The 13634-nt window shown below is 36.4% G+C and overlaps 1 protein-coding gene across 3 annotated transcripts in view; it reads right to left on the minus strand.

The window, feature by feature from the left end:
* LOC142323137 (TAF5-like RNA polymerase II p300/CBP-associated factor-associated factor 65 kDa subunit 5L) overlaps positions 1 to 13634 on the minus strand; it is a 118654-nt gene that overhangs the window by 86739 nt on the left and 18281 nt on the right. For 2 of the 3 annotated variants that reach the window (XM_075362393.1, XM_075362392.1), the window contains exons 2-3: positions 13019 to 13179; positions 8720 to 8971 (exon numbers count right to left, since the gene is read on the minus strand). In XM_075362393.1, the coding sequence (XP_075218508.1) occupies positions 8720 to 8971; positions 13019 to 13179 (413 nt within the window). The remainder of the gene's footprint in view (positions 1 to 8719; positions 8972 to 13018; positions 13180 to 13634) is intronic. The other variant, XM_075362394.1, reaches the window with a different exon arrangement.

Genomic DNA, 13634 nt, shown 5'->3' on the forward strand with positions numbered 1-13634 from the left:
TGGAATTCATGGAACGTGGCACGACCATCACTGCAGCCTCATACTGCGTGACTCTTCAACATCTACGAAGGGCAATTAAGAATAAGCGGAGAGGAATGTTGTCATCAGGCATTGTCTTTCTTCATGACAATGCTCGGCCGCACACTGCAGTTGTAACAAAGAAGCTCCTGCAGCGTTTTCGTTGGGAAGTGTTTGATCACCCACCATACAGCCCGGACTTGGTTCCATCCGATTTTCACCTCTTTGCTCACATGAAACGCTGGCTAGGAGGACAACATTTTGGCACAGACATCGAGCTGCAGACCAGCGTAGAAACATGGCTGAAAACACAGGCGGCTCTGTTCTATGACAAGGGTATTGGAAAGTTGGTACCATGCAACGACAAATGTCTAAATCGGAGTGGCGACTATGTAGAGAAATAGAGTAACTATGTAAGTACTTGTTACAAATAAAAAATTTGTTATTTTCACTGTGGTTTTAATTTTGTGACCGATCAGACCTTAAAAAAAAATAACCCTCGTATTAGTTTTGAACAGTTAAGACAATCTCTCAGAAAAAGACTGTAGACTTGTTAATTTCTAATGGTATACACTTTGAACATCTCTGATAACTTTTCACAATTGTTAACTGTTTAAGTACACCTAATGTTCTACAATAATTAAAGTAAGATTATCACAAGTAGTTGTTTTATTTTTTTAATTATTAGGTCTATTATTGTGAAAAATTATTATTTAATCTGATTCTAATTTACAATACTAGAATTAAAAATAAATAAAAACAGTTAATATTTAATAAAATTGAACGTAAAGTGGAGGACATGAAGACACAAAATTACAACAATCTTCTGTGATAATCAGCTATTTGTTAACCTATTTTAAAAAATAACATGTCCCTTTGTTCAAAATAAAAGGCTTAATATTTTAGCATATAACATAAATTTTGAAAAACTAATATTTACGGAGATAAAAAGGATTCAAAAATAAACATAGCCACCATTTTGTAATTTGCAAAGGTAATTTAAGTCTTGCTTTTTTGCTAATTTTAAAACTTTATTACCAAGATGCTTACCAAATATTAATGTGATTCTTCTATCTGAAATTGAAAGTCAAGGGGAAAACAAAGGAGAAATTGCCATTTTTCCTAAGGATACTTTTTGTTTAATTTTACAAGTAGAATCCGAAAAAATATAGCCCACCATTTTAGAAACACTCTGTATATGAACCAATTATAAATAATGAACATGAAATAATTTTATATAAATTTAATTCTTATCATGAAGTATTAAAATTTAAATATGAAATAGAACATAAGAGAAAAATAAACTTTTTAGATGTAAATATGAAAATAAATGGAAAAAATCAGATAATAACTACAACATATAAAAAACCTACCTCAAACAAAATTATTATAAATAAAAATTCTAACCATCCCTGGTCACAAAAATTAATACTTTTAAAAGCATAAATACAGCAAAAAAATTCACAAATGATACAAATTAATTGGATAACAAAATAAATAGTATAAAGTATAAGCTATAAAAAATGGATCTGATACCTCATTGATTGATAATATAGATAAAAAAAATAATTCAAAAATTTAAATACAAACACCACTACATTAAAACCCATAAATGAAAACAAATGCAACAAAAATATTTATACAAAGATAAATCAAAAATAAACAGGATTCTATTTTTTTTTTTAAATTATTTATTGAAGAATATATTTGGTTTGTTTGGCATTTTTTCAGCCACCACACCATTCGGTCACCCTAAAACATAAGACAAAATTTCTATGCCACAAATGGCTACTGAGCCTTGAAACAGTTTAGCGACCATTATCCTAAATAGCTCCTAGAGCTTACCTAACAGTGAGAGCAGATTAAGTGTGGTGACATACACCACCGGCTTACGTGTCCCAATCGCTCACTTGTCATACATTTACTAAAATGGGTAGGCACACCCCTTCGAACTACTAAAAATATATATGACATCCATAAATTAAAATTTATTTTGTCTAGACAGCAATTTGCTGCCACACCTAGGTCGTTGAATGGTAGCAAGTACCTGTCCACCACATTAAAGTGCTTGGAGCCTTAACTGGCCGGTGGTCAGCCATATACATCTAGGTTAGCTTCTGACTGCAGTGCGGTAGTAGTCTTTCCCTTAAGTAAACTACTGATGTTGGTTGAACAAAGCAGCCGCATCAAGGAACTCCCACTCTGTCCGACAATGCGGCTCTCACCAAATTGATTTGCTGCTTGTGAGTGGCCAATTTTCCCTTGACCTCTAAATTCCAGGGTAGCCTGGTCTCTGCCCCCCCCCACACACAGAGCAGGGCAGTAAAACATCAGGTGTTCATTTGACTGGACCTGCCCACAGAAGCACAGCTCATCAGCTGCCAGGCGGAACCAAAACAGTATTGGTTCAAATTAACAAGGATGGGCACCCGTTGCCCTTAAAAACGAACTCAAGGCATACCTTCCCTCCAGATCCCGTACAAACTTGTACAGGATCTTCCCTTAATTGTGGTGTCCCATTCCAGCTGCCATGTTTCCATCATGAGGCTCTGCAGCCTCCTCCGCAGGCAGGAGATGGGCAGCTGAATAAAATTTGGATTCGGTGCATTATGATCACCATTCCATTCTGGTACTGGCCTGGCCTAAAACTGCAACCCAAATACCTCCACCTCCCGGCCTCTTCACAATCTCCACATGACTGCCTGAACTTTTACCACTAAATCAATTGGGAGAGCCTTTCCCAATACAGTAGTAGCCTCATGGGAGGTTATTTTAAAAACACCAGTGCATACAATTAAGACTCTGCGCTGGACACTCCTTAAATTTTGAACAAGTGCTCTATTCATATCTAACCTATGTACCCAAATGGTTGCCACGTAAGAGGTAATGCTTTCAAAGACACCTCGGTACATCATGTACATTTGACAGCCAGACAACCCATAGTCCTTCTGAGCAATCGTCCTAAGTTTGTGCATCACTAAGACAGCGTAAGCTACTACTTGCCTAATGTGGTTGCTAAACAGCAACTTCTCATCAAACAAAACACCTACGTACTTATGAACTCTCTCTCGGCTGATTACACAGTCTTTATACTTACTTAATGTGATGGTTTTGACTGTGTACAATAATTTGTCTGCACCCTTGAGAAGCCAATCACCAAAGTGATGTCGATGTAATTTTCTTCCAGTTCAGAAGAGAAAGTTGGCAAATTGTTCAGCATCATTAATCATGTAGAGATTCCTGGCTTCCATGAACTGTGCAAGACCAGTGACTCTGGGGTCAGTGAATGGTGAGCCCCAGGCGGGAGACTTGGCATTAGTGTCCAGAACAACCAGCACTCCAGTGTCCAGGAGACCATTCAGAATCCTGCCCAACTTCACCAGCAAATCATCAATACTCTATCCAAGCTGGAAGTATCCCAACACTAGTACGACATCGAGCATACCCGTCGTGACTCGCACAACAGTGAATTGCTAATCTGACCATTGGGGCATCCAAAAGACACCCAATGAATCTGAGCCAACCACGACCGTGGAGAGCGGCCTCCCCCACGAGAATGAATAACATCTACCCTGTGAAAGCCGACCTCCTGCCCACGACCACGTTTGGCTCCTAGACCAAGAGGAGCTCGAGATAGACTCCTCAAGGAGCCTCATGGTTTTACTGGTGGCCGCCCAGGCATGATGCAGATTCAACTGCCCCAGGCACAAACGTTCAACATAGTGCAGTCTATCCTCAAGGGCTTCCCCCAATTCAGGCGTCACCATAAGCTGTGTTTTTTACAGCTCTCGCCCATGCAATATCATACGCCCTGCACTGTGCAATGCCTACCCCCGACCTAGAGTCCAGCATCGCTGTCTTTCATCAAGATAGAGGCGGTGCAGACCTGCCAGGCAATTGGCTGCCCTGTGCCCCGGAAGAGGACAGTGACCACACATCTCCCACTGCACTCTGCAGCGGAGAGAGATGTGATCAAAGCCCTAACACTTAAAGCATCGGGCGACCTCTATATGGTCAGTGACCCTACAAGTCCAACCAAAAAACAAATGTCCACTGGCCAGCAAGACCTGCCTCATCTTCGGCGAGGTCTCCAACACCCAGTGACTCTTGGGGGCTTCCTTCCTCCCCAGCTGCCTGACTACCTTGGTTTCTTGAAGGAAATCCTTGACAGACATATCCAATGTAGGATTTTGAGCTCCTCCACCCTCGTAGCCCTTTGCATATTGTATACCAATATCTGCAGCCTCTGCTCAGCCAGCAACTGAGCCTTCGCCTCTTCCTTGTCAGAACATCAGCCTCCAGCAGCTGCTTTGCCTGCCACTCACTTATGACTTCCAAGATGACACTGTGGTCCCTTGTTTTAGTGACCCGGGAGACTTGGATCTTTTCCCTTCGTGGGTCCAGGACCTTCTTCAGGGTGAGCTTCATTGCTAATGACAAAGCCCTGGACCAGATTTTAGTGAAATCACCTTAACCTTAAATCATAATATGTAATCACCTTAATTTTAGCTGCTGGCATCTGAACTGGCAGTGGTGGACTAATCCACTTAGGTACGAGCACAGCAGTTAATGCAGCAAAGGAGACAGGCTTTTTAACCTTCTCCTCCACCTGTTTTATAGACTTGTCAAGTTCACCCAGGACCTCACCTGTCACTAGCTTGAAGCCCTGACCCCCTCCACAACCTGGTCCACCTTGTCGGACAGTCGTGAAATGACCGAGTCCAAAGCAAGATCTCTCACATTTGGAGTCCATCACAGTTTAATGCCAGATCTGAGACCAACAACACACATTGACTCAAATAGTAGTTGGCAAGCTGTTGAATCTCCAAAGACACTCGACTTCTTTTTACAGGAGATTTTGGTCCACTATGACTGCAACCCCTCAATCCGCCCTAAACTTTCAGACCTGGAATTCACCTGCTTCTCAGCAGGATTACCTCCCAAGACCTCCCGCCTAGGGCCAATAACTACACCGCCATCCTCCACTTCCCCTGAATTCATGGGAAGCCACCCTTTGGCCTTGGTTCGCCCCTCCTTGCCATGCACTCCTTGTGCGGTTATGGTCGCAGCCTTTTCCGCACAATTCGTGAGAGGTTTCAGCCAGATTTTTTGTGCAATCTGCTTCATGAGGGGACAGCACCTTCCCTACGGAAACCTTCAAGACCTCCTTTGCGGAGAACCGGAACTTCTGCAGAGACCTGCCGATTGACCTCATCTGAAAGGGGTCAATGGCCACCAAGTCCTCCAAGCAATCTCCCCCTGGATTGCTCCATTGCAGCGTAAGCAAGAAGCACCGACTGGGACACCAGGCACTACATCCACAGCCTGAAAGAAACTAACAACTAACTCAAGGCAAGGTGAGCATTTAACAATTTCTTTTCCAAGCAAGGCAATCTGTTCTCACGTAACCCAGCTCGAAACGTCAAAAGCTAAAAACTCCTACATCAGACCACCGGCGAGGTCAGAGCAAAATCGCTTCCCAAACCTGCCAGAGGATCCAGAAAGTTTACTGGCCTCACAAACTACAAATTGGGGACACTGACACACAAAGAAAATGTCCTTATTTAGTTGATGGTGGCCCTCCTGCAACACACTATTCTGCTGTTCTGTGAAACACGTCACAGCAACACAGGTTGACTAACTGTCACCGATTGTTATACAGCACTGACAACGTGTACGTAGAACACTGTCCTTGCAGAAAATCGCTACCGGTAATCCAAATTGCAAGTTTACAGAACGGGGCCAGAGGCCAAGAAGGAATTATTGAAGAATGAAAGGCAAATATAATTTTTATTTTTCTATATAGTTTCCTGCTTTAGAAATACATTTTTCCCAGTGAGAAGGAAGGTTTTTTATCGCAGCATCATAGAATGAAGCTGGCTGCATCAGAAGCCAATTGCACATGAATCTCTCTACACCCTCATCATCTTCAAATCGTTGCCCTCCTAGAGCTTCTTTACGCGCCCCAAACAAATGAAAATCGTAGGTCAATAGGACTGGACTGTAGGGAGGATAATCAAGTTGAGTCCAGTGCATTTTTTCTAGTTTTGAGACCGTTAGAGCTGCAGTATGGGGTCTGGCATTGTTGTAGAGGAGAATGGCCTCTTGAATCAGTTGGTCTCGTCTTTTGTGGCGATATGCACCCTCACCTCATTCAACAACTTGCAGTAGTAAGCAGCATTGATTGTGCGTTGCTCATGCAAAAAATCAATGAGCAAAATGCCTCGGCAGTCGAAAAAAACTGTTGAAAAAACCTTGCCAGCTGAGTCAAGTCTTGGCTTTCACTGAGGCTGCCTCCCCTTCCATACTGGCTTCTTTTGATTGGAAAGTGTAGTGGTGGACCCACGTTTCATCACAGGTGACAATCCGACTCAAAAATGCCTCACCTTCTTTCACAAACCTTGCTGTACGTCTTTGACAGACCTCCAAACATCTCACTTCTGATCTGCGGTCAAAAGGCGAAGGACCCATCTGGCACACACTTTACAGAACTGTAGGTTGTTTGTGATGATCACCTGACATCTCCCATAACTTATTCTGACCTGTTCTGCAATTTTGGATACCCACACCCACCAATCACCTTCAAGAATGTCTCAAACCACGTGAATGTTTTGTCTGTAATGCTGGTCCAAGGACAGCGATTGTGTTCCTGATCTTCCACTTGTTCTCATCCTGCCTTGAACTCTTTATGCCAAGCAAACACATGAGTCCTTGACAATGTTTGATCCCCAAACTGTGCAGTCAATCTTCGGAAAATTTCTGTTGCATGAACTCGTTCATGAGCAAGAAATTTTATAACTATGTATTGTGTAGTAGAGGGGTTCATTTGTTGCTCTGACATCATGAGCATTACTGACAACCTGGTTGGAAGTGTGGAATGGTCAGCCCTCCCCACTCCTAATGACCCCACCCAAGCATACTAGAAACGTGGGCCCAGTCCTACCAACCATACACACTCTGGTACAAAATCCCATTTATATTTGATTCACCCTCATATAAATTACTCCTACACTAATAAAATGATAGAAAACTTAATTAATGCATATAATGATAAAAAATATAAACCTGCTTATAAACCCGATAACTATGTAATAAAACATTAAAAATATTATAATAAAAAAATAAATATGATTTTTCTGGTATTTACAAAGTAAAATGCAATATTTGTGAAAAAAATATATATTGGAAAAACAAATAGGTCTTTTAAGGATAGGTTTAATGAACATTTTAGATTGTTTAAAAATAAAAAAATAAGTCTTTCAAATGTGGCTGACCATTTAATAATCAAAAACATAATAATAATTTAGAAAATAATTATTTGTTTAAATAATTATTAATTTAGAAATAATTGAAAAAGTAAATATTGAACACGAAAATAACAATAAAAATTAGAAATCTTTGTAAAATTTTATATATACAATGAATTTAGCCTCATGAATCTGGAGAGAGAATTTGTTGGAGGCATTCTTATAAAAATTATTTAAGTTGGTAATACGTTTGATAAGATTTTAAATAAAATTAATAATTGTCTGCAGTGCTGTATTAACATTATATAAAACAACAGATTGAAAGAAATTTTAAATAAATTTTAGTCAAAATTATTTTTAATTGTAATATTTAGTAAATTTTTGTGGATGTTTTTAAAATTTTTTAAAAAATTTGGGATGAACAAATGTATGTTCTGTAAATGTTTAAAACAGAGAATTGAATTTTGAATCTTTTTTGTTTATTCTTATCCCTGTTATTAGTGGAAATCAATGAATAATTTTTCTTATGGGCTTATGCCCAAAAGCACTCTAATGTAAAGGAAACAAAAAAAAGGTAAGAATGTTTCTTTAATTCTATACTTGGTGGATTGTCTGAAAAAATATATAGTTAAAATTTAACATACTACGACTATAAAAAGATTAATTTAAATAAATTATATATATATATATCCCAAGAAATTCCTAAAAATTATTACCTCAAAATTTTATTTTAGACTTTTAAAAAATACTAATTTAAATCAAACAAAAGTCTGAATGTTAAATCTCCACATGATTTTCTTGCAATCCCTTCCTCATCACGTCCATCATGTAATAAATTTTTTTTTTCAATTTAATACAAATCTTCTTTATCAATGCAATATTAATATTTTAACACTGAATTCAAAATAAACCATATCTCTGATACCACTGTAAGCTGTTACAAACACACATCACATCTATAAAAAGCATATTACATCTCATAAAAAGCATACAAAATGGAGAAATTGGTGCATTTAACTTTTCTATATACAAAAAACTATGATTAATAATGCTTAAATATTTAAAGAATTTGGTTATAAATTTCAGAAGTTATCATCAACAAGAATAAAACTTTTAGAATTTCGGCAACAAAAGCAGCCTCTTTTTTTAACTTATCTATAAAAATCTTCCTAACGGTATTTGAAAATTTTTAATGGCAATGAACAAATTAAACACTATCGGGCTAATTTTTTAATAATATGGAAATCTAACAAGTCTAATTCAGAAATAATTATTCTCAAACTCAATCACACATAACGTTAAATTTAATATCTTATAAATTACAAGTAACACAGAACTAGTATTCAGCAATGATGAAAACTAATGTTAGTTTATCAAATATTTATAATTTTCAGAAACCAAATGGTGGTAATATTAAGAGCAATGATTAAGAATCAGCATAGCAAAAATCATACCTAAATGCTTTTAAAATTGGTACATTATCAACATCATAAGGAGATGTAATTTTTGCCAATAATGAAACAAGCTGACTGGCTTCTTCATTAGAATGGTAATTAAGAAATTCTTCTGTAATTGTAGGAGATATTTTTAAATGCTGACCACGTCGAAGCATATCTAAATATAGGTGGCTGAATAATGGTAACAACATTACAGACATTTCTAATTTACATGAGGTGTCTTCAATTTCTGTTATCCAAGACCAAAGCCTAGAAAAGATAACACAGAAAGATTAAACATAGAGATTTTCTAAAGACAACAATAAAAAAATAATAAAGAAAATAAAAATTATCCCGTGTGGAATTTTTCTGATGATCTCCCATTGGGCACCGCCCTAAGTGGCAGATAAGAAAATGCTCTCCAGATATGGAGGATACGAAGGAAATAAAATACTCAGAGCAGACCAAAATCACAGCTGCTGCCTTGCAGATAGGAGCTGGCTCTCCAAAAGCTACAGGGAAAAAACCTCAAAAGCAAATCACCAGGTCCTTTAAGTTGCAGGGGTTAGTCTGTGGACCACCAACTCAAAACTGAAAAAGAAAGTCTTATTCAAAAGTACAAGATTAGCCTAAGAATTGGACTGAAATAGGGAAATAAAAAAACAACAGGGGACAACCCTTGAATTTTGGGACATAGAACACTAGACCATTATACAGACCAGATTTAGCAAAAATACTGAAGATGAACTCCAGAGGATGAGTATAGAAATATTAGCAATTTAAGAAATATGGTGCCCAGACCAGGGAACACGAATAGTGGAAGACTATGTGTACTTTTACTAACAAAGTGAAGATAGAACAAACCAGTTTGGAACAGACATTGTCATACACAGGGACTACCAAGAATTTGTTGAAAATTTGAAAGTGTCTCCCCCGAGGCTCTCCTTAATTAAAATTCGAATGAAGCATAAGAATTTAACCCTAGTTAACTGCCACACCCTGATGGAAAAAAACGAGGATGTGAAGGATGAATTCTACACTCCTGCAAGGCAATATCTCAAAAATTAATAAAATCCATATCAAAATTGTATTTGATGACTTTAATGCCAAAATTGGGAAGGAAAAAGAACTTTATCCAACACCTGATTTCAACCTGCTGCACCAAGAAATGAACGACAATAGCTTGTAACTAACAACTCTTGCTATGAATAAGAAAATGGAAATCCAAGGGTCGAGATTTCAGCACAGATATATATAAAGGTACCTGGGTCTACCCAGACGGAAAAACCGACCAATCAAACCGACTGTATTATCATAAAATGGAAGTACAGAACCATAATTCAAGATGTTAAAGCCATGAGGAGACCTGAAGTTGGGTTGGACTGTGAACTTGTAAAGGGGGTATTTCATTATAAGAGTCCAAGACTGAAGAAAAACTTTCAGAGAATAAAGTATCAAAAGGTTTGATACTTCAAAACTGTGTGAAGTAGAAACACAAAATAGATTTGAGATTTTAATTGCCCAGAACCTGATCGAAGAAGTATGACATTGAAAAGAAATGAAACAATATCACAGCCTCAATTCATATAGCGGCAGAACAGGTAATCCTAAAGCCAAGGAGGAAGAGAAGAAAATGGTTTAATGATATTTATGAACAAGAAATTTGGGATAGGAGAAACAAAAGGTTGGTTTGGCTAAAGAGTGGCAATGATGAGGACCGTCTCCAATGCTATCAAGAGGAAAGGAGAAAAGCATCAAAAATAAGAAAACAAAACCATATTTACCTTAGGATTGTTATGGAGGAGGCTGAAGGTAGGCAAAATAATACCACTCTAAGCAATTGTTTTCCAAATTGAATTAGTTTAGGAAAAAATATAATGCACATGAACAATTTGTGAGGGATGAAAATGGAAATGTGATTACAGATGAAGATAAAATACAAAAGCAATGGAATAGCTCTACTTTGCAGAACTATTGAACTGTAAGCCACCAAATGAGACGATTGAAAAGATACAAACTGGTGATGAAATAATCAGTGAAGGTGTAGAACCAACTTTAAATGAAATCTGAAAACACATTCAAAAACAATAAATCTAAAGGACAACTCAATTACCACAAAAATGAATAAATTTGACGTTAGTGAACTGCACCAGGAAATTCATAAACTGATCCAAACAATTTGGCAAACAAAACAGATTTCAAAGGAATGGAAAACTATGGTGATCTGTCCTATCTATATGAAGAAAGAAAAATAGAATTGCTCTACTGAGTACAACAAACAAAAGTTTTTCCTTTAACGTCCTAGAAAGAATTAAACAAATGTCAAAGGGGAAATTTAGTGAATATCAGAGTGGATTTAAAAGGAATCAATCAATAAAAGGTCAGTTTTCCTCATTCAGAAAGTGTTTTAAAAGGTGTGGGAATATCAGCTAGAAGTACAAATGCTGTTTATTGATCTCAGAAAAGTATATGACAGCATCGGAGAAAATCTCATGGAAGTTCTGAATGAATTCTGAATTGTTTTGATGAAAACACAGAAATATTAATTATGGAATGTTTGACACATTTTCCACAGTTAAAGTAAATGGCAAATTCTCAGCGGAATTTGAAATTGTGACAAGCTTGTGAAAGGGTGTGGCATTTTACCTGTCTTTTAATTTAGTATTGGAAAAGATATTAAAGAAGTTTTGTAAGGAAAATATTGGGGGATACCAAATTGAAAACCTCCAGTTACTGATTTTAGCATTTGCTGATTATATTCTACTTTTGGCAAACTCAAAGGAAGAACTGGAACAAATGACTAAAAATTGGCTGATCTGGCAATAAAAATTGATCTGCATCAACCAAGAGAAAACTAAAAATTTGCATCTTTCTTGAGAAAACCACAAAAGCAGAAGGACATCAGAATGCCTGGAGACAAGTGTGAAAAGATTTGAGAGAGTTCCAAACTTTAAATATTTTGGCTTAATTATAAACAACAAAGGAACTTTGGATTATAAAATTGAAGACAAAATCATTGCCACAAATAAAGCCAAGGCGGCCATGTATAATATTCCATCCTCAAAATGCCTATCCAGGAAAACAAAAATAGGATTGTACAAATCCATACTCCTACCAATATTACTTTATGGAAGTGAAACATGGATTCTGTGATTGAAGGAGGCCTATGCTGGAAACAACAGAGCAAAGGATTTTAAGACAGATATCTGGTCCAGTTTATGATGGGGAACACAGGGAGTGGCAGAGACAAAAAAATAATCATCTGCCAATAGAAGAGAATGTTACAAGACTTTTCAAACGGAAATGCCTGCAGAGGCTTGAACACACACACACAGGATGACAACTGACCAATTCCCAAAACAACTCATGGAAGTGCACGCAATGCTAAAGAACCAATAGAAAGACTGAAAGAGAGATGTTTCATTCAAGTAAGGAATCATCTGATCCATATGAATGTCTCAAACTGGTAAACCATTGCAGAGGACAGGAAAAAATGGCAAGAATTACTGTAAACACTGAGTGATCTTCTTGGGTCTACAACATGAAAAGAAGAATAAAAATTATGCTATAATTTACAAAACAGTAATCAATAAAACAGTATTGCATTTTAACTACATAGAGTCCTGACTAATACATTAAACTGCATACCAACAATTACCTATCAGTATGGGAACTACACTCTTTTAAACCATTGTTCTTAGTGATCTATGGGAACCATCTTATTAAAATTGGCTTCATCCATCAGCATTCCATCCTTATTAGTCATTTTCCAAGATGTAACTTCCCGAGATGCTCCAGGTAGTGTAAAACCATAATGTTTTAGATGATCTCAATTATTATTGCTGTGAGATTAATCTCAGCTTGGCGATGATAATGATATAATCTGTTGTGGATTGATATTTGTCACATCAACACTATTTAGAAATCATTATCTAAAAATATTTAGAAAATTTTTCTAGGCTGTAGGAGAAAACCTTAATGGCAATAATATGGAAATATTAAATCAATATGCAATCCTTAAAGAACTACAATTAAAACTTGAAACAATAAACAACTACAGGATATTGATAGGTTTAAAAATAAATTTACACTCATTATAACAACACAAAAAATGTACAAAAAGATTTATGGATAACCATAGAACTATATTATTTAATTGAACTACATTAAAATATATATGTATATGTATAGACAGATAGGTAGTTAGATATGTACAGACTCTAAAAATCTTTCAAACAATTAGGCCATATATGCTTCTTCAAACATCCAAATATTTTTAATTTTAATTGTATCATGAAAATAATTATATTAACTAACTTTATTAATTGTTGTTCAACTTGCTGTATGTCACTGTTTGGACTACTGTACAAAACTAAATTAAGACAAGACACATCTTTTTGTATAGCTGCATCAACAGCCATTTCCAGACTTGACTGTTTAGTAACCAATTCTGACATTCTGAAGCTATCGGTGGAATCCTGAAAAAATAATTAACCAATATAAAATAAAGTATACACATAAGCATTATAACAACAACAAACAGAAAAATTAATTCTACAGTTCAATATGGAAAAATTAAAATCATACCTCAATACATGCAATCACTTAAAATACACCATACCATCTGGTTAAGTTTATGAAAAATGATGTAAAATTTCTCATAATGAGGCGTCATTTAGTTCAAAATAAAATGCTTAGTAAATTTTGTAATAAGTAAAATTTTGATCAAACAAATAATTACAAAGATATTGAAGATTAAAAATTAAGATAAACGCCATTTTGAGATTTTTGAGGATGACGTTTTCAAAATTTTTTATTTTGTAGAATAAGACACTAATCTTAGATTTGCCAAATTTAATTCAAGTATGTTTAACCTTCCTGAGAAATATTTTTTTTTGTTGAAAATCAAAAAATGGCATCCAGAAGGAAATCA

Source organism: Lycorma delicatula, chromosome 4, assembly GCF_047948215.1.
Source record: "Lycorma delicatula isolate Av1 chromosome 4, ASM4794821v1, whole genome shotgun sequence".
NCBI lineage: Eukaryota > Metazoa > Arthropoda > Insecta > Hemiptera > Fulgoridae > Lycorma > Lycorma delicatula.